This window comes from Balaenoptera physalus (assembly GCF_965194825.1).
Source record: "Balaenoptera physalus genome assembly, chromosome: 17".
Lineage (NCBI taxonomy): Eukaryota > Metazoa > Chordata > Mammalia > Artiodactyla > Balaenopteridae > Balaenoptera > Balaenoptera physalus.
The window spans coordinates 49,546,320-49,567,961 of NC_138895.1; the positions used below are offsets into that span (position 1 = coordinate 49,546,320).

A 21,642-nucleotide genomic window follows, 5' to 3' on the forward strand; every position below is an offset into this window, starting at 1 on the left:
AATAAAAAACTACTGCATCCTTTTATTTATAAGAGTAACTAAAAATAGCTAACGTAATAGTTATACCCATCCAAAATAAAAAATAACAAATTTTTAAATTAAGAGAAATTGGTTACAATTTTAATACCAAAGTTCCACACAGTTTAGGTCTGATTAATATTTAAGTCCTCACTAAATTCCATGTTTTCTAGGAAAGAATAGAGGTGACTTCTAATACAAACCTATCATATATTTTTGGAATATTATTTCTAAAGGCACAGTGATACAAATACAAGAATATCAATAATAAATTTTACTCTCTTGTTTGTATTGAGCTTTTTTTTCTAGTTTTATTATTTTTTCATTTAAGATTTGACGTGGAAAAGGAATGTGCGAAAATTGATGAAGATTACAAAGAAAAAACTATAGTAAACAACAAGTTGCATTTGTCTAAAATTGAGACAAGACTAGATACAGCAGGTAATTGGGGGAAAATAAGAATAATTTAGTAGTCTGTAAATTTTTTGAAATATAATAAAAGCTGTTGACCCAAAGACATTCTCTTTAAGTGCTGCAGATTTCCATGAAAAGTTTATGGATTTTCTCCTAGAGCTTACCACCTCTAACAAATTCCATTCTATACTTTAACTTCTTAATTTTATGAGTAAGAGTTACGATATTTAAATTTAGTAAGACTTAAAAATATATATATAAACCTATTTTTTTACTGTAATTCATTTTTCATTCCCTTTTTCAAATCTTCTTTTTCCTCCAAATCCCTCAAATTTTTTTCTTTTTGCCTCAAAACAAAAAGATGGAGGAGGTTGTTTTCACTTGAAGTCCACAGGTGTATAGTACCATTAAAGTAAAACAAAACAATTATTCAAAAAATCTAAACCTTCAAAAATTCTGAATAATTAAAAAAAGAAAAGAAATATCTCTAAACTTAGGAAACTTTTATCTTCTTTTATTTGTTTTATAATTTTCTGCTTCTGTTAAAATAAGCATTCTTGGATTTAAATTTGTTAAAGTTATACTAAGTTATATTTTTACTTATAGCAGATAACATTTATTTCTAGGTCTAACTGAGAAGGAAAAGGATTTTCTTGCTACTCATGAAAAGGAGAAAGGAAATGAAGCTTTTAACTCAGGAGATTATGAAGAGGCTGTGATGTATTATACTCGGTGAGCAGATTTTCGTTGTGGTTTAAACTTGCCATTTATTTATTTATTTATGTTTTAATTTATTTATTTTATTTTTTTGGCTGTGTTGGGTCCTCATTGCTGCGCGCGGGCTTTCTCTAGTTGTGGCAAGTGGGGCCTACTCTTCGTTGGGGCGCATGGGCTTCTCATTGCAGTGGCTTCTCTTGTTGTGGAGCACGGGCTCTAGGCACACGGGCTTCAGTAGTTGTGGCACATGGGCTCAGTAGTTGTGGCTTGTGGGCTCTAGAGAGCAGGCTCAGTAGTTGTGGCGCACAGGTTTAGTTGCTCCGCAGCATGTGGGATCTTCCTGGACCAGGGCTCGAACCCATGTCCCCTGCATTGGCAGGTGGATTCTTAACCGCTGTGCCATCAGGAAAGCCCAAAAATTGCCATTTAAAAAAATGATAATGTTTAAATTTAATTGTTGAAATGATGTAAATAAGCTAAATAATCAGTGTCAGAACCACTTAAGATATTGTACTTGTGATTTATCATAAATTCATTTGTGTTTGCTTTGTTTTTTCAATAATTTCCTTACACCTCCAAGCTCCCACTTCATCCCCACTTTTGACAGAGGTTCTAACTTTACTGTTTTACAGAGAAAATAGAAGCTGTCTGAATGGAACTCGACAGAAAGTTCATATAGCTTAGAGGTTAAGAACTCAGGTTCTGTAGTCAGACTGCCTGGATCCTAGTACTTATGGTGCTACCTCCCGCCACAGGGCCTTTGCTTATGCTGGGTCCTCCATCTAGAATACTCTCCCTTCTTCTCATGATTTAGTTAATTCTGACTTATTCTTCAGATCTCAGCCCATGTCTCACTTCTTTGGGGAAGTCTGCCTTTACTTTTCAGACTAGGTTAAACCTCCACCCTACTCAGTTTAACCCCACCCCCCATTTACATACCCATATAGTAATCTTAACTCTACTTTGTTGGAGGTACATACAATTCAAGTGTGTGTGATTTGGCACTAACTGGACTGTAAGCTCTGTAAGAGCAAAGCCCACTTGTCATTTTTTTAATATCATTGTATCCCTAATACCCAGCAGAGTACCTGGTTCATAGTAGATATTCATTGTATGCTTGCATGAACTTATGAAGCTCTTACAGTCTATGAAAAGTAAACTAATTTCCTGAAATATTGTTAGAGACAAACTGTGCTTATACAACCACTAATGCTTTCTCAGAGCTAAACTCTGTACAATCTTGCTTCCACATTTGGAAAGAAAAGTTTTTTTTTAATGTTGTTGGTGTCTGTAAAGAAGTTTGCTCAACTGTTTAAGTGAACATACAAAGTAAAGAGGATATTGAGGTATCATTCATTCAGTACAGCCTCCCCTGTTCAGGCAGGTGGATGTCAGCTCTGGTATTGTTATTTGTCTTTTTGTAGATTTCCACCAGTGGAGAATCTCTTGCCTATTACAGGGAACAAACAAACTTTTTCTTGTCTTTCTCTTTGAAGAAATCATAGAGGTGAAAAATTAAAGCAGCATATTGTAATGGTTAAGGGAACTCAAATTGCCACTTTTCTGACCTTGGGTAGATTCTTCAACTCTCTTACCTCAGTCTTCTCAATGCAATGAGACTATAACAGTGCCTACCTCAGAGCAGCTGTGAGGATTAAATAAAACAACATGCTGAAAGGCAGGGTAACATGATGGTAAAGAGAACAGGTGCTGGAGTAGACAGTTGGGATTTAAATCCTGACTCTACCATTTCCAAGCTTGTGGCCTTGGGCATGTTACTTAACCTTTCCGTTACATCTATTTTCTCATCTGTAAAATCGTAAGAGCAGTAATGCCTCCTCCGTGGATTATAGTGAGGATTAAATGAGTTGACTGTTTAGTGCCTGGCATGTGGGAAGTACTCAGTGTCAGGTACTCGCGTTATTTGTTCTTAACATGTATTGTCCATGTTTGGTCTCTACCCAACTGTGTAATTTCTTTATATTCATCTTTAATGATCTTAGTAAATTGACACTTTTTGTGACTTTCCCATTTTTTTTTCTGGATTTAGAAAATTTAGTGCACCGATACCCTTATGTTTCCTATATCTAGGAATACATTATTTTACAGCATTCCAAATCAGTTTTTAAAGCAACAGCCAGGTAGGTTTTAAATTCTTCTTTTCATTAATTATTTTGCATTCATACCCTTAATGTAGCAAAATTTACTCTCTTAAGGTCTGTATTCCTCAATTACTACTACTCTCTTCTGTTTCCTTCAATTAAATTTCTTTGATAAAATTATGATCATTTCCTTAGATTTAAATTTACTTTTAGATTACAGACTAATTTGTATCTGTTAACACAATAACAACTTAATAAAGGATATTAGTTGTGGTTGATTGCTCCTTTTTTTTTGTACTAGAAACTTGTCCCTAAAGAGTAAAAAAAAATGTATTTGATATTTGATGTTAACTAAACTGGGTTTTTAAGAGATCTGTGAGTATTTAAGTGATCATGTCACTTCTAAAGCCAGAGTCAACGTTAAATCTCTTAACTGGATATTTAAGCATCTGTCCAAACATTGATTTAATATGTTTATAGAATTGTATGTTATTATTTTTGATGATGCAAGCCATATTCGTTTGCTAGAGCTGCCATATAAACCGTTACAGACTGAGTGGCTTAAACAACAGAAAAGTATCCTCTCACAGCTCTGGAGGTTAGAAGTCTGAGATCAAGGTGTCTGTAGGGTTGGTTTCTTCTGATGCCTCTCTCCTTGGCTTGTAGATGGCCATCTTCTCTCTGTGTCTTCAAGTGAGCTTTCCTCTGTGCATGTCTGTGTCCTAATCTCGTCTTCTTATAATGACACCAGTCATATTGGATTAGGGAACACCCTCATGACCTCACTTTAACTTAATTATCTCTTTAAAGACTATCTCCAAGTATAGTTACATTCTGAGGTGCTGGGGGTTAGGACTTCAACATATGAATTTGGGGGGACACAATTGCACCCGTAACACGAGCTGTGATTGTTTTACTTACAACTTTAGATGAGTTTCTCTATCTTATGTTTTCCTGTCATCTGCTTGTTGCCATTAAATGTCTCTTTTACAGGAGCATATCAGTGCTTCCCACGGTAGCAGCCTATAACAATCGCGCTCAAGCGGAACTCAAATTACAGAACTGGAACAGTGCTTTTCAGGATTGTGAAAAGGTCTTGGAGTTAGAACCCGGGAACTTAAAGGGTAAAAGTGTTCATAGAATACCTTTAAATTTGCAACAGGATCTGTTAAAGACCGTTTGTAGACACTTATATTTACACTAAAAATATTTCAAATGAACTCAAATTTCTATATGTGAATCATTACCTTCCTCAAGTTACTTTTAATTTCAAGTTTAACTTGGAATTTAAGTTCCTAATTATTTGAATTGAAGTAGCTAATAATCCCAGATGATTGATTGAATAAAGTGTACATGTGTTTTTTTTAAATTAATTAATTAATTAATTAATTTTATTTATTTATTTTTGGCTGTGTTGGGTCTTCGTTTCTGTGCGAGGGCTTTCTCTAGTTGTGGCAAGCGGGGGCCACTCTTCATCGCGGTGCGCGGGCCTCTCACTATCTCGGCCTCTCTTGTTGCAGAGCACAGGCTCCAGACGCGCAGGCTCAGTAGTTGTGGCTCACGGGCCTAGTTGCTCCGTGGCATGTGGGATCTTCCCAGACCAGGGCTCGAACCCGTGTCCCCTGCATTGGCAAGCAGATTCTCAACCACTGCACCACCAGGGAAGCCCCTGTACATGTGTTTTAAAAGAAATATCTCACGCTTGCATTTGAATTGTGGTTTGTGGTTTTTTTTTTTCTTTCAATTTTTTTTATTGTGGTAAAATTGACATAACATAAAATTTACCATCTTAATCATTTTTAAGTGAATAGTTCAGTGGTATTAAGTACATTCATATTGTTGTGCAGTCATCACTACCATCCATCTCCAGAACTTTTTAAATCTAAAAGTGCACCCATTAAACAGCAACTCTGTATTTCTCCACCCACCCCAGCCTCTGGCAACCACCAATCTACTTTCTGTCTCTATGATTTTATTATTTTAGGTACATCATATGAATGAAATCATACAGTATTTATCTTTTTGTGACTGGCTTATTGAATTGTATCTTTTTATTCAAAAATGAATTTAAGTATAATTTAATATAGATTTAAAAATATTTATTAATATAATACAATAAGTCCACACCAGAGCTCTAGAACTTTCTACCAGCTGCTTTGTGGGCTTTTCCACCTAGATGTCCATAGACATTTTAAATTAAATGTGTCTAAAGCTGACTACATCTTTCCACCAACACCTGTCCTCTGTTCTGATTTCCTGTCTCAGTGACTGCACCACCTTGCTGTGGTCCAAGCCTGAAGTATGCAAGTCAGACTCCACTCTCCTTTTCTGTTATCAGGGAGTCATTCCAAAAGGAAGTGGCATAAATTATAACAGACTCATTCTATTTCTTTAAACACTTACGGATTCAGATAAATATAACCACTTAATTTTTCTTCACATGCCTACAAACGTGGGTGGGCAGAAACCATGGTTGTGCTGAGGGTGGATCCCGGTGCATCAGACCGACTGTCATCATAATAGATTGCTCTCCTTTCCCCAGTAGAGTTCTCCTGTGCCTGTATGTTGTCTCTATCACAGAGTACCGGTGGGCTCCCAGCTTTAGGCAGGTGCCTGGTAAAGGTTTTACGATCTCCTAATGGGCCCACACCATCACTGTGCCGGGTCCTGTGCCATGTAGTACATGTATTAACTCCATTAATTTTCACAACGGCTCAGTAAATGTGCAGGCACTGTTATTAGCACACTCATTTTACAAAAGGACACTGAGGCATAGAGAGATTGAACAACTCACCTAAGATCACACTGCTAGTAAGTGACAGAGCCAGGACTCAACACTGGATGAGACATCAGGAGCCTACATTCAACCACCGTGCTACTCTTCTGCCAGTAGAATGGCCTTCTGTTTTCATTCTTCCTTGATTGAATAATTCCTTAAGCACCAGAATCTTCACTATTTAAAAAAAAATTTGACAGAGCCACATCTAGTAATCACTATGGCCATAAAGCATTGAAGTCTTAGGTTTTCTTAAGTGGATAAATATTTTCCACTTCAAAACTTTATTTTTTACTCAAAAAATAATTGTTTTGAATGCAATGTGGTATTTGATTACATCCTGGAACAGAAAAAGGACATTAGTGGAGAAATTGGTTAAATCCAAAGAAAGCCTGTAGTTTAGTTAACAGTATTGTACCAATGTTATTTTCTTAGTTTTGGCAAAAATACCATAGTTATATAAGATGTTAGCATTAGGGAAAGCTGGGTGAAGGTATATGAGAACTATCTGTATTAGCTTTGCAACTTTCTGTAAATCTAAAGTATTTTCCAAAGTAAAAAGTTTTAAAAAATGGTAATTGTTATATCATGAATATTTCTTTATGGACAATCCCTTCTGAAATCTGAGTAGTAATAGTAAAAGCTAAACTTGTACTTATGCTACAATTTTGATTACACTTATGATAAAATGATTTATCCTCTAGACTTTCATGGCTTTTTCTAGGACTAAAATCAAACTAGTGAAATTTATGTTTTAAAATAGCATATTGGGACTTCCCTGGCAGTCCAGTGGTTAAGACTTCGCCTTCCAATGTGTGGTGTGGGTTCGATGCCTGGTCGGGAAGCTAAGATCCTACATGCCTGTGGCTAAAAAACCAAAACATAAAACAGAAGCAGTATTGTAACAAATTCAATAAAGACTTTAAAAATGGTCCACATCAAAAAAAAAACTAAAAAAAAATAAAATAGTGTATTAAAATAAATCAGATATAAATATCTCACTTTTCAGAATTACCAAGACTGATTCTTTTCAAAATCATGTCTAACTACACAAAATTCTCTCATTATATAATTAATAACAATCGGACTAGGAAGGCATTCATTTCAGTATTAAAAAATGATAAAATTAGATATTGTAACCTACCAAAAAAAAAAAACAAAACCCTGATACAAATTGCTAAAGTATTCAATTTCTGAACCTAGCTGACTTAATCACCAGGATTCCTTCAGTTCCCTGTGCTATAGAGATTTCACTAACAACCCATATTCTGGGTCAGGTGCTGGTCAGTAATGTACTAAATTTAAAGGAAGGGTTTTCTAAGTTTTCATAAAGTGGAAATAATAGTACTGATGATTATAAGGAGGAACATGTTACTATTTAGTGAAGACCTTCCCAGTGTTGTAGCACAGCATGGTGCCTCTGAGGGGTGAGGTACTGAGTCTCTCAGCCCTTGGAGGAGCTGGTAGGGACTGGAGCGGCCAGAGGGCCAGGTTGTTGGAAGTTGGTGTAGTTTGCACAATTGCATTCTAAACTGTTCTGTGCTACATATATTCTTACACTTGAAAGGTGTGTTATAATCATAATGCCATATGTTAAAGTATGTCTTTTATTTTGGTAAATTTTCAGCTCTTCTGCGCCGTGCCACTACGTATAAACATCAAAACAAGCTCCAGGAAGCTATAAAAGATTTGAATAAAGTACTGGCTGTTGAACCTGATAATGAGTTGGCCAAAGTAAGTACAGAAAGTGATACCTCACCTAATTCTATAGTTTGCTATTTCTGTATTTATGTTAAAATGATATCAGTCTTGCTGGAAAAGTGATGTTGAGGATTAGGACACAGATTTAAGAAGTAGGTATGAGGAGCTTCAAGATGGCGGAAGAGTAAGACGTGGAGATCACCTTCCTTCCCACAAATACATCAGAAATACATCTACATGTGGAACAACTCCTACAGAACACCTACTGAAAGCTGGCAGAAGAACCCAGACCTCCCAAAAGGCAAGAAACTCCCCACGTACCTGGGTAGGGCAAAAGAGAAAAGAAAAAGTGGAGACAAAAGAATAGGGATGGGACCTGCACCATTGGGAGGGAGCTGTAAAGGAGGAAAGGTTTCCACACACTAGGAAGCCCCTTCACAGGTGGAGATTGCGGGTGGTGGAGGGGGGAAGCTTCGGGGCCACGGAGGAGAGTGCAGCCACAGGGGTGCGGAGGGCAAAGCGGAGAGATTCCCACACAGAGGATCGGTGCTAACCAGCACTCACCAGCCCAAGAGGCTTGTCTGCTCACTGGCCGGGGCAGGTGGGAGCTGGGAGCTGAGGCTCAGGCTTTGGAGGTCGGATCCCAGGGAGAGGACTGGAATTGGCTGCGTGAACACAGCCTGAAGTGGGCTAGTGCTCCACAGCTAGGCCTGTGCCTCTGAGGTGGGAGAGCTGAGTTCAGGACATTGGTCCACCACAGACCTCCCAGCTCCATGTAATATCAAACAGCAAAAATCTCCCAGAGATCTCCATCTCAGTGCCAAGACCCAGCTCCACTCAACGACCAGCAAGCAACAGTGCTGGACACCCTATGCCAAACAAGTAGCAAGGCAGGAACACAACCCCACCCATTAGCAGAGAGGCTGCCTAAAATCATAATAAGGTCACAGACACTCCAAAACACACCACCAGACACAGACCTGCCCACCAGTAAGATAAGATCCAGCCTCATCCACCAGAACACAGGCACTAGTCCACTCCACTGGGAAGCCTGCACAACCCACTCAGCCAACCATATCCACTGGGGGCAGACACCAGAAACAATGGGAACTACGAACTGCAGCCTGCGAAAAGGAGACCCCAAACACAGTAAGTTAAGCAAAAAGAGAAGATAGAGAAACACACAGCAGATGAAGGAGCAAGGTAAAAACCCACCAGACCAAACAAATGAAGAGGAAATAGGCAGTCTACCTGAAAAAGAATTCAGAATAATGATAGTAAAGATGATCCAAAATCTTGGAAATAGAATGGAGAAAATACAAGAAACGTTTAACAAGGACCTAGAAGAACTAAAGAGCAAACAAACAATGATGAACAACACAATAAGTGAAATTAAAAATTCTCTAGAAGGAATCAATAGCAGAATAACTGAGGCAGAAGAACAGATAAGTGACCTGGAAGATAAAATAGTGGAAATAACTACTGCAGAGCAGAATAAAGAAAAAAGAATGAAAAGAATTGAGGACAGTCTCAGAGACCTCTGGGACAACATTAAATGCACCAACATTCGAATTATACAGGTCCCAGAAGAAGAAGAGAAAAACAAAGGGTCTGAGAAAATCTTTGAAGAGATTATAGTTGAAAACTTCTCTAAGATGGGAAAGCAAATAGTCAATCAAGTCCAGGGAGTGCAGACAGTCCCATACAGGATAAATCCAAGGAGAAACACACCAAGACACATATTAATCAAACTATCAAAAATTAAATACAAAGAAAAAATATTAAAAGCAGCAAGAGAAAAACAACAAATAACCTACAAGGGAATCCCCATAAGGTTAACATCTGATCTTTCAGCAGAAACTCTGCAAGCCAGAAGGGAGTGGCAGGACATATTTAAAGTGATGAAAGGGAAAAACCTACACCCAAGATTACCCAGCAAGGATCTCATTCAGATTCGACGGAGAAATTAAAACCTTTACAGACAAGCAAAACCTAAGAGAATTCAGCACCACCAAACCAGCTTTACAGAAAATGCTCAAGGAACTTCTCTAGGCAGGAAACACAGGAGAAGGAAAAGACCTACAATAACAAACCCCAAACAATTAAGAAAATGGTAATAGGAACATACATATCGATAATTACCTTAAATGTAAATGGATTAAGTGCTCCAACCGAAAGACATAGACTGGCTGAATGCATAGAAAAACAAGACCTGTACATATGCTGTCTACAAGAGACCCACTTCAGACCTAGGGACACATACAGACTGAAAGGGGATGGAAAAAGATATTCCATGCAAATGGAAATCAAAAGAAAGCTGGAGTAGCAATTCTCATATCAGAAAAAATAGACTTTAAAATAAAGACTATTACAAGAGACAAAGAAGGACACTACATAATGATCAAGGGCTCAATCCAAGAAGAAGATATAACAATTGTAAATATTTATACACCCAATATAGGCGCACCTCAATACATAAGGCAAATGCTAACAGCCATAAAAGGGGAAATCGACAGTAACACAATCACAGTAGGGGACTTTAACACCCCACTTTCACCAATGGACAGATCATCCAAAATGAAACTAAATAAGGAAACACAAGCTTTAAATGATACATTAAACAAGATGGACTTAATTGATATTTATAAGACATTCCATCCAAAAACAAGAGAATAAACTTTCTTCTCAAGTGCTCATGGAACATTCCCCAGGATAGATCATATCTTGGGTCACAAATCAAGCCTTGGTAAATTTAAGAAAATTGAAATCATATCAAGTATCTTTTCCAACCACAATGCTATGAGACTAGATGTTAATTACAGGAAAAAATTTGTAAAAAATACAAACACATGGAGGCTAAACAATACACTACTTAACAGCCAAGACATCACAGAAGAAATCAAAGAGGAAATCAAAAAGTACCTAGAAACAAATGACAAGGAAAACACAATGCCCCAAAACCTATGGGATGCAGCAAGAGCAGTTCTTAGAGGGAAGTTTATAGCAATACAGTCCTACCTTAAGAAACAAGAAACATCTCGAATAAAAAATCTAACCTTACACCTAAAGCGATTAGACAAAGAAGAACAAAAACACCCCAAAGTTAGCAGAAGGAAAGAAATCATAAAGATCAGATCAGAAATAAATGAAAAACAAATGAAGGAAACAATAGCAAAAATCAATAAAACTAAAAGCTGGTTCTTTGAGAAGATAGACAAAATTGATAAACCATTAGCCAGACTCATCAAGAAAAAAAGGGAGAAGACTCAAATCAATAGAATTAGAAATGAAAAAGGAGAAGTAACAACTGACACTGCAGAAATACAAAGGATCATGAGAGATTACTACAAGCAACTATTTGCCAATAAAATGGACAACCTGGAAGAAATGGACAAATTCTTAGAAAAGCACAACCTTCTGAGACTGAACCAGGAAGAAATAGAAAATATAAACAGACCAATCACAAGTACTGAAATTGAAACTGTGATTAAAAATCTTCCAACAAAGAAAAGCCCAGGACCACATGGCTTCACAGGAAAATTCTATCACACATTTATAGAAGAGCTAACACCTCTCCTTCTCAAACTCTTCCAAAATATAGCAGAGGGAGGAACACTCCCAAACTCATTCTATGAGGCCACCATCACCCAGATACGAAAACCAGACAAAGATGTCACAAAGAAAGAAAACTACAGGCCAATATCACTGATGAACATAGATGCAAAAATCCTCAACAAAATACTAGCAAACAGAAACCAATAGCACATTAAAAGGATCATACACCATGATCAAGTGGGATTTATCCCAGGAATGCAAGGATCCTTCAATATACACAAATTAATCAATGTGATACACCATATTAACAAATTGAAGAATAAAAACCATATGATCATCTCAATAGATGCAGAAAAAGCTTTAGACAAAATTCAACACTCATTTATGATAAAAACCCTCCAGAAAGTAGGCATAGAGGGAACTTACCTCAACATAATAAAGGCCATATATGACAAACCCACAGCCAACATCGTCCTCAATAGTGAAAAACGGAAACCATTTCCACTAAGATCAGGAACAAGACAAGGTTCCCCACTCTCACCACTATTATTCAACATAGTTTTGGAAGTTTTAGCCACAGCAATCAGAGAAGAAAAAGAAATAAAAGGAATCCAGATCAGAAAAGAAGAAGTAAAGCTGTCACTGTTTGCAGATGACATGATACTATCCATAGAGAATCCTAAAGATGCTAGCAGAAAACTACTAGAGCTAATCAATGAATTTGGTAAAGTAGCAGGATACAAAATTAATGCACAGAAATCTCTTGCATTGCTGTACACTAATGATGAAAAATCTGAAAGAGAAATTAAGGAAACACTCCCATTTACCATTGCAACAAAAAGAATAAAATACCTAGAAATAAACCTACCTAAGGAGGCAAAAGACTTGTATGCAGAAGACTATAAGACACTGATGAAAGAAATTAAAGATGATACAAACAGATGGAGAGATATACCATGTTCTTGGATTGTAAGAATGAACATTGTGAAAATGACTCTACTACCCAAAGCAATCTACAGATTCAATGCAATCCCTATCAAACTACCACTGGCATTTTTCACAGAACTAGAACTAAAAATTGCAGAATTTGTATGGAAACACAAAAGACCCCATATAGCCAAAGCAATCTTGAGAAAGAAAAATGGAGCTGGAGGAATCAGGCTCCCTGACTTCAGACTGTACTACAACGCTACAGTAATCAAGACAGTATGGTACTGGCACAAAAACAGAAATATAGATCCATGGAACAGGATAGAAAGCCCAGAGATAAACCCACACACATATGGTCACCTTATTTTTGATAAAGGAGGCAAGAATATACTATGGAGAAAAGACAGCCTCTTCAATAAGTTGTGCTGGGAAAACTGGACAGCTACATGTAAAAGAATGAAATTAGAACACTCCCTAACACCATACACAAAAATAAACCTAAAATGGATTAAGGACCTAAATGTAAGGCTAGACACTATAAAACTCCTAGAGGAAAACATAGGTAGAACACTCTATGACATAAATCACAGCAAGATCCTTTTTGACCCACCTCCTAGAGAAATGGAAATAAAAACAAAAATTAACAAATGGGGCCTAATGAAAATTAAAAGCTTTTGCACAGCAAAGGAAAACATAAACAGGACGAAAAGACAACCCTCAGAATGGGAGAAAATATTTGCAAATGAAGCAACTGACAAAGATTAATCTCCAAAATTTACAAGCAGCTCATGCAGCTCAATATCAAAAAAACAAACAACCCAATCCAAAAATGGGCAGAAGACCTAAATAGACATTTCTCCAAAGAAGATATACAGGTTGCCAACAAACACATGAAAGAATGCTCAATATTATTAATCATTAGAGAGATGCGAATCAAAACTACAATGAGATATCATCTCACACCAGTCAGAATGTCCATCATCAAAAAATCTACAAACAATAAATGCTGGAGAGGGTGTGGAGAAAAGGGAACCCTCTTGCACTGTTGTTGGGAATGTAAATTGATACAGCCACTATGGAGAACAGTATGGAGGTTCCTTAAAAAACTAAAAATAGAACTATCATATGACACAGCAATCCCACTACTGGGCGTATACCCTGAGAAAACCATAATTCAAAAAGAGTCATGTATGACAATATTCATTGCAGCTCCATTTACAATAGCTAGGACATGGAAGCAACCTAAGTGTCCATCGACAGATGAATGGATAAAGAAGATGTGGCACATATATACAATGGAATATTACTCAGCCATAAAAAGTAATGAAATTGAGTTATTTGTAGTGAGGTGGATGGACCTAGAGTCTATGTCATACAGAGTGAAGTAAGTCAGAAAGAGGAAAACAAATACAGTATGCTAACAGATATATATGGAATCTAAAAAAAAAAAAAAAAAGGTCATGAAGAACCTTGGGGCAGGACGGGAATAAAGACGTAGACCTTCTAGAGAATGGACTTGAGGATACGGGGAGGGGGAAGGGGAAGCTGGGACAAAGTGAGAGAGTGGCATGGACATATATACTCTACCAAATGTAAAACCGATAGCTAGTGGGAAGCAGCTGCATAGCACAGGGAGATCAGCTCGGTGCTTTGTGACCACCTAGAGGGGTGGGCTAGGGAGGGTGGGAGGGAGACGCAAGAGGGAAGAGATATGGGGATATATTTATATGTATAGCTGATTCACTGTGTTATAAAGCAGAAACTAACACACCATTGTAAAGCAATTATACTCCAATAAAGATGTTAAAAAAAAAAAAAAGAGGTACATCTCAGACACTCCCAGTGTTAACATCTATTTGAAGTGGAAGAAAGTAGGCTCTTAAATTGTCCAAAATCATAAACCTACTCCTGAAGGGCAAATAATTTTCTCTTTCCTGAAGCTTTGTAGGCAATTCTTTTCTTTGAGCCAAGTTCAATTTATTATGCAAATGGTGTAGAACTTTCCTAGGTAGGATTAAGCATGAGCTTGATGGCTATAAAAGAGTGTTCATTTCTCAATTTGCATGGTAAGCATAGCATCCCTGACAGTAAACTGACTCAGATATACACTTAGGGGATCTGTATTCAAGCCTAAAGAGTAGAGGTAAGTGTCAAGAGCTGTGAAGGGCCTGAGAGTTTACCATACGTGAAAATTAGCAAGGTTGCCTAGAAGAATATACAAGACTCCTGGGTCAGGCACAAAAGACTTTGCTACTCATGGCATGGCAAGCCGATGAGCTTCAAGCTCATGTCCGTTACCCTGGCCCCCAAGTTTCGTGGGGGCAGCAGAAGGCCCAGATAGGTGCTTCACACTTGGTGGGTTTGTGTCACAGCTGAGGAATCCCAAATTCAGAAAATCCAACACCCATATTTTATAATGGGATACAAGCAAATCTGCCAAACCTCTGTGCCAGAGGGAAACATTATTTTGCTGGAAAGCAAACGAACCTTCTCTCCTCTGAAGGGAAATATTCTCTATTTCCCAGGGCTGTTCTCAGTACAGACATCCTTAAAAAGATAATCTAGGTCCCTTTCTCCAAGTGCAGACACAGCAGGAAGACAGCTGTGTGTGAACCAGAAAGCAGGCCCTCACCAGAAACCAAATCTGCTAGCACCTTAAACTTGGACTTCCCAGCCTTCAGAACTGAGAAATAAATTCCTGTTGTTATAAATCAAAAAAAAAAAAAAAAAAGAAAAAGTCTAGAACAAGGGTGGTTTAGTTCCTCTGCTTACAATATATTCAGAAATATGGGAAACCCATGGAGAACTGTCTTCCACCAATAAGTTGTCACTGTTTCCACATACCTTTCAGGTTCTCTAACTCTCTCTGAGAGGCAGCTGATGTCCCTACTGTATCAGCTGCATTTATCAAGTCAGCATTTCAGTGGATTAGGTTTAGGGTGCAGCTTAGGAACACATCTTGACACCATAGTATTTCCTTTTTATAATGGTATGTTCATTAAAAAGTTAGCATTATAATATTCTAAAAGAAAAAAATTCAAACAAGGAAAACCACCTTTAATTTTACTATCCAACATAAGTTCATGTTTACATATTAACTTCAGACCTTAACCAAATGCATTTTTACCTTAACCATATGTAAAGATTAACTCAAAGTGGATCATATACCTTAATATAAAACTTGAAGTATGAAAGTTCTAGAAGAAAACATAAGAGAAAATCTTTATGACCTTGGATGAGACAAATATTCCTTAGGTATGACACAGAGGCATAATCCATAAAAAGTTGATAATTGGGCTTCATCAAAATTAAAAAGTTTTTATTTATTCTATCAGAAGAATAAAAAGACAAGCCATAGACTGGGGGAAAATATTTGCAAATCATGTATCCAACAAAGGGCTTGTATCCTGAATATATACAGAACTCTAAAAACTCAATAATAAGAAAACAAACAGGTTGATGAAAAATAAGCAAGATATTTGATCAGACACATCACCAAAAGAGTTATGTGAATGGAAAATAAGCACATGAAAAGATGCTCAATGTCATTAGTCACTAGAGAAACATAAATTAAAACCACAAGAGATAACACTACAAACCTGTTAGACAGCTAAAATGAAAATGATTGACCATACCAAGTGTTGGTGGGCATGTGGGAGAACTGAAACTTTTGGGAATATAAAATGATCCCACTGCTTTGGAATACAGGTAAAAAGTTAAACAAAACAATCATACGCCTACCGCATGACCCAGTCATTCCACTCCGAGTATTCACCAAGAAAAATACAAGCATAGGTCCATACAAAGATTTAAGCACGAATGTTTATAATGGCTTCATTTGTAATTGTCAAAAACTGAAAACAGCCTAAAATGTCCATCAATAGGTGAATGAATAAACAAATCGTTTTATAAGCATATAATAGAATACTACTGAACGATAAAAGGGAATGAACTAATAGGTTCATAAGACGACATGGATAAATTTCAAAATAATTATGCTAAGTGAAAGAAGCCAGACAAAAAGAGTACATGTAGTATGATTCTACTTATATAAAAAACTAGAAAATGCAAACTAATCTATCGTGACAGAAAGAACAGTGGTTGCAGGGATGAGCAAAAGGGAAGCATAACAAAAAGATAGGAAGAAACGTTTTGTGAATGATAGATATGTTTATTATTACGTCAAAATCTATTAAAACTTGTGCTCTTTAAGTATGTGCAGTTTATGTCAATTATACCTCAGTAAGGTGTTAAACATGAGGAAGGAAGCAAAATGGTTTGATATATTTTTTAAAATTTCTAGTTGGCATAAAATATTAAAGAACTTTCAACATGACTCTTAAAAAACATGTATAGTATGGTTTAATTTGTATAAAACTGGACATCTCTGTGTGTGTATATGCATACAAATACATCTAGGAAGATGATCATCAGAATGTCAATAGTTTATCCGAGTGGCAGGATTTCAGATGATTTTCTTCATCCTTCTTTTATACTTGTTATGCTTTAAGTGTTTTACAGTGGACATGTATAGTTCTAATCAGAAAAAGCAGTGAAGTTGTTTGAAAAGAAAAATAAAGACCACCATAAGAAGCTTTATCTTAGTTATCTTTATTCACTTTTTAATATCTTCATATTCTTACCTGCAAGAATGGTTATTTTTTTTACTAAAGGAAAAATTTTTCTTTAATGTGGCGATTATGTTTCAGAAAACCTTGTTAGAGGTTGAAAGAGATCTGAAAAATTCTGAACCTGCATCTGAGACTCAAACCAAAGGGAAAAGGATGGTTATTCAGGAAGTAGAAAACTCAGAAGATGAAAATGAAAAGGACAGTGGAAGAAAACATGAAGATGGCATTGGAGATAAGAGTAAGACATCTTTTCTCTCTGGTTTATGCAAAAAAAACCCTATCTTCTTATATGATGAGCTGGCTCAAATTTTCTATTTGTACAGAAATTCTTAGTCTACCAAATTTTTCTAGCCTTTACCTTGTACTTACACAAGCAGGTTTTTCCTTCATCTTTTTCTTAATACAGCTCATTTCTTTTTCTTTTCTTTTCTTATTGTGGTATAATTGACATAACATTATGTTAGTTTCAGGTGTACAACATAATGATTCAATATTTGTATATATTGTGAAATTATCACCACAATAAGTCTGGTTAAAATCTTTTTCTTAATACAATCTCCCAAACCCATTTTTCTTCATAATCTGACATCTTTTCTAGTGCTCAATTTAATTCCTGATTATCACCTTTAAACACAAATGGCTGCCTCTGTGACACCAACCATTTGCAAGTTAACCTTATGTCCATCTCTTAGATGATTGTTTTATATATAGCTACTTGGTCAAACAAATATGTTGGCTTCAAAGGGGTTGTTTGCCTAAACATGAATGCACTGTTGGAATGCCCTGTAGCTATGTGTGCCTCTCAAAGAAATTTTTTAAAAATATGCAATTTCACTTTTGATGTAATTTAAAAAAAAGAATCTAGACTATATAAAGTTTAATCTTCATAATATAAGACAATGAAAATTACATCAACTTTAAGGGGGAAAAAATCTGCCTTTTCATTTGACCGGGGGGAAAGTTTTTCTTTTTTCTTGCGAGCCCCTGAGCAGCTGAGGGGGAAATGTCAGCTTTGAAAATCATTCACAGGTAAAAATCAACTTTAAGTAATTTGACAGAATATTTTAATTTAGAGAAATATAAAATGTTCTAGTCATTCAACTTTAAAGAAAGAACAAGGAGTATAAGTTTTTATTTTTTCGTGGCAAAATATATAGTGTAAAATATATACATCAGCTTAAAATATGATCAGTTAAGCTAGGATAAAGACAAAAGCAAAGAAAAGAAGGGGGAGAGAGATGAGGAGGCAGAGTAGAGCACCCAAGAAAGATGGAAAAGAAAGTGAGAGCATCAAAGGGATAAAAAGGAGAATTTAAGGTAAGCAGCTTTTCAAGGATTGAGGCTCACCTTTTTTTTCTTAAATTTATTAATTTATTTATTTATTTTTGGCTCTGTTGGGTGTTCATTGCTGCATGCGGGCTTTCTTTAGTTGCGGCAAGCGGGGGCTCCTCTTTGTTGCGGTGCGTGGGCTTCTCATTGCTTCGGCTTCTCTTGTTGCCAAGCACGGGCTCTAGGCGCACGGGCTTCAGTAGTTGTGGCATGCGGGCTCAGTAATTGTGGCTCACGGGCTCCAGAGTGCAGGCTCAGTAGTTGCAGCGCACGGGCTTAGCTGCTCCACGGCATATGGGATCTTCCCGGACCAGGGATTGAACCCGGGTCCCCTGCATTGGCAGGCGGATTCTTAACCACTGCGCCACCTAGGGAAGTCCCGATTGAGGCTCACCTTTAAGCAAGTTCTGGGAGCAAATGTTTTTCTTATGTTTATATTTAGCTTCAGATAATTAGCCAAGCATCTTACAATTAAAGGAAATCATTTAAAATCTTATCTGGAACAAGATATAATATAAACTGTATCAATTGCTACTATTTTTAAATTATTTTTTAAAATTTACACATAGTAAAAATGGACTTTTTGGTATACAGTTCTAACACGTGTATAATTTCATGTAACAACCACCACCGTCAGGATCCAGAACAATTTTATCACAAATTGTTGGCTAAAAGGAAAGCAAAAAAGAACACCTCCTTTTAGCCAAACCCTTCCCTCACCCCAAGCCTTGGTAGCCGTTGATCTATTCTCTGTTCCTGTAGTTTCACCTTTTCCAGAATGTCATATAAATGGAATCAGAGAGTATATAACCTTTTGAGACTAGCTTCCTTCACTTAGCCTAATGTCACTGAGATTCATTCATGTAGTTGCATGTATCTTTGATTTATTCTTTTTTATTACTGAGTAATACACCATTATATGGATATACTGCAGCTTGTTTATCCTTTCATTTGTTCAAGGACATTTGGGTTTTTTCCAGTATTTGGTATTTATGAATAGAGCTGCTATTAATATTCATGCACAGGTTTTTGGGTGAACGTACGTTTTCATTTCTCTGGGGTAAATACCAAGAGTGGGACTGCTCGGTCATATGGCAAGTGTATGTTTAACTTTATAAAAAATCTCCAGACTGTTTTTCCAGAATGGCGGTACCATTTTTCATTCCCATTAGCAACACATGAGAGTTCTAGCTGCTTCACATTCTTGCCAGCATTTGGTAATTTATTTAAAATTTTTTTTTAGCCATTTTATTAGGTGTATAGTGGTTTCTCACTGTGGTTTTAATTTGCATTTTACTAATGGCTAGTGATGTTGAACATTTTTTCATGTGCTTATTTGCCATGTCTATATCACTTTTGGTAAAGTATCTGTTGATTATTCCACCAGTTTTGAAAGTTGGGTTGTTGCTTTCTTACTGTTGAATTTTGAGAGTTCTTTTTATATTTTTGATACAAGTCCTTTGTTAGATATGAGATCTGCAAATATTTTTTCCCTATTTGTAGCTTGTTTTTTCTCATTCTTTTATCAGTGTCTTTCACAGAAAAAAAGGGTGTTAGTTTGGTTAGAGTCCAGTTTATCAAAATTTTTTAATGGACTGGTGATTTGGTGTCATATCTTAATGCTTTGACTAAGCTAAATTCATGAGGATTTTCTCCTATGTTTTCCTTTAAAAGTTCCACAGTTTTATGTTTTACACTTATATACCATTCTGAGTTAATTTTTTTATTGAGATATAATTGACATATAACATTCTATTAGTTTCATGTGTACATGATTCAATAGTTGTATATATTGTGATGTAATCGCCACAGTAAGTCTAGTTAACAACCATCACCATACATAGTTACAAAAATTCTTTTCTTGTGATGAGAAGTTTTAAGATCTCTTTTAGAAACTTTCAAATATATAATAGAGTATTATTAACTGTAGTCACTATGCTGTACATTACATCCCCATGACTTACTTATTTTATAACTGGAAGTTTGTGCCTTTTGACTCCCTTCACCCATTGCACACGTGTGCACATGTACACACACACACACAGAAACACACACACACAGATACACCTCTGGCAACTATCAATCTGTTCTCTATGAGCTCGGTTTGGTTTTTCTTTTTAGATTCCACATATAAATGAGATCATATGGTGTTTATCTTTCTCTGTCTGACTTATTTCACTTAGCCATACTGAGTTAATTTTTCTATGAAGTGTGAGGATTAGATTGAGTTTCACTTTTTTGCATATGGATGTCCAATTGTTCCAAAACCATTTGATGAAAACTATCCTTACTCCTTTGAACTGCCTTTGCACCTTTGTAAAAAAAAATCAATTGGCCATATTTGTGTAGCCAATAGAATCTAACTCTGGGTTCAGTTCTTTTCCACTGACCTATGTGTCTGTCCCTTTGTCAATACCACACTGTCTTGAGTGCTGTAGTTTTATAGTAAGTCTTAAAATCAGGTAGTGTGATTCCTAAAGCTTTATTTTTCTTTTTCAAAATAGTTTGGCTATTCTAGTTCCTTTGCCTTTCACATAGTTTTAAAATCAGGGTTTTTTCAATTATATTTTATTTTTCACAGGCTGCATTCCTCCTATTTCTCTTAATATTCAGGTATATTCCTTTATTACATAAAATCACTTAACAGTCACATACATATGATGACTATTTTACCACAAGGCTGTTTGTTATATTACTAAAATCTATATTTCTACTCACTGCAAAACACAAGGAATTTCCCACTGTATATCACTATAGTATATAGTAGAGTATAATTGGACAGCAAATATGAGGTAGTTAAATCAGTTCTTTTATACCTAAAAAAAGTCATGCTGGGAATTTGATTGGAACTGCATTGAATTTATAGATCAATTTAGGGAAGAAATGACATTGTAACTATATGGATTTTTCCAATCCATGAACATGGTATATCTCTCCACTTATTTAGGTCTTCTTTGATTTATTTCATTAGTGTTTTTTAAGTTTTCAGCACACAGATACTGCACATACTTTGACAAATTTATACTTAAGTACTTAAATTCTTTGGAGCTATTGTAAAGAATATTTTTTTAATTTCAGAAAATTGAAAATTGAATTGTTCATTGCTAGAATATAAAAATATCATTTATTTTAAAAAATATGTTGACCTTGTATCTTGCAGTCTTGCTAACTCACTGATAAGTTCCAGGATGCTTTTTGTAGACTCCTTGGAATTTTTTTCATAGACAATTACATGGTCTGCAGATAAGAACAATTTTATTTTTTTAATTTCCAATCTATACCTCTTTTCTTTTTCTTACTTTATTGCACTGGCTAAGGGCTACGGTGTTGAATAAAAATGGTGAGAGTGAACATCCATGAGCTTTGTTCTTAATCTTAGAGGGCAAGCATTCAGTCTTCCATCATTAAGTTTTCTGTTAACTGTGGGTTTTTGAGAGATGGGCTTCATCAAATTAAGGAAGTAACTTTC

At 36.1% G+C, this 21,642-nt stretch overlaps 1 protein-coding gene across 4 annotated transcripts in view; it reads left to right on the plus strand.

Annotated features, from left to right (window-relative positions):
- SPAG1 (sperm associated antigen 1) overlaps nucleotides 1–21,642 on the plus strand; it is an 89,746-nt gene that overhangs the window by 16,362 nt on the left and 51,742 nt on the right. For 2 of the 4 annotated variants that reach the window (XM_082432703.1, XM_082432702.1), the window contains exons 5-9: nucleotides 350–459; nucleotides 1,059–1,164; nucleotides 4,245–4,375; nucleotides 7,655–7,761; nucleotides 16,923–17,082. In XM_082432703.1, coding sequence (XP_082288829.1) covers nucleotides 350–459; nucleotides 1,059–1,164; nucleotides 4,245–4,375; nucleotides 7,655–7,761; nucleotides 16,923–17,082 — 614 coding nt within the window. The remainder of the gene's footprint in view (nucleotides 1–349; nucleotides 460–1,058; nucleotides 1,165–4,244; nucleotides 4,376–7,654; nucleotides 7,762–16,922; nucleotides 17,083–21,642) is intronic. The other 2 variants (XM_082432704.1, XM_082432705.1) reach the window with 1 other exon arrangement.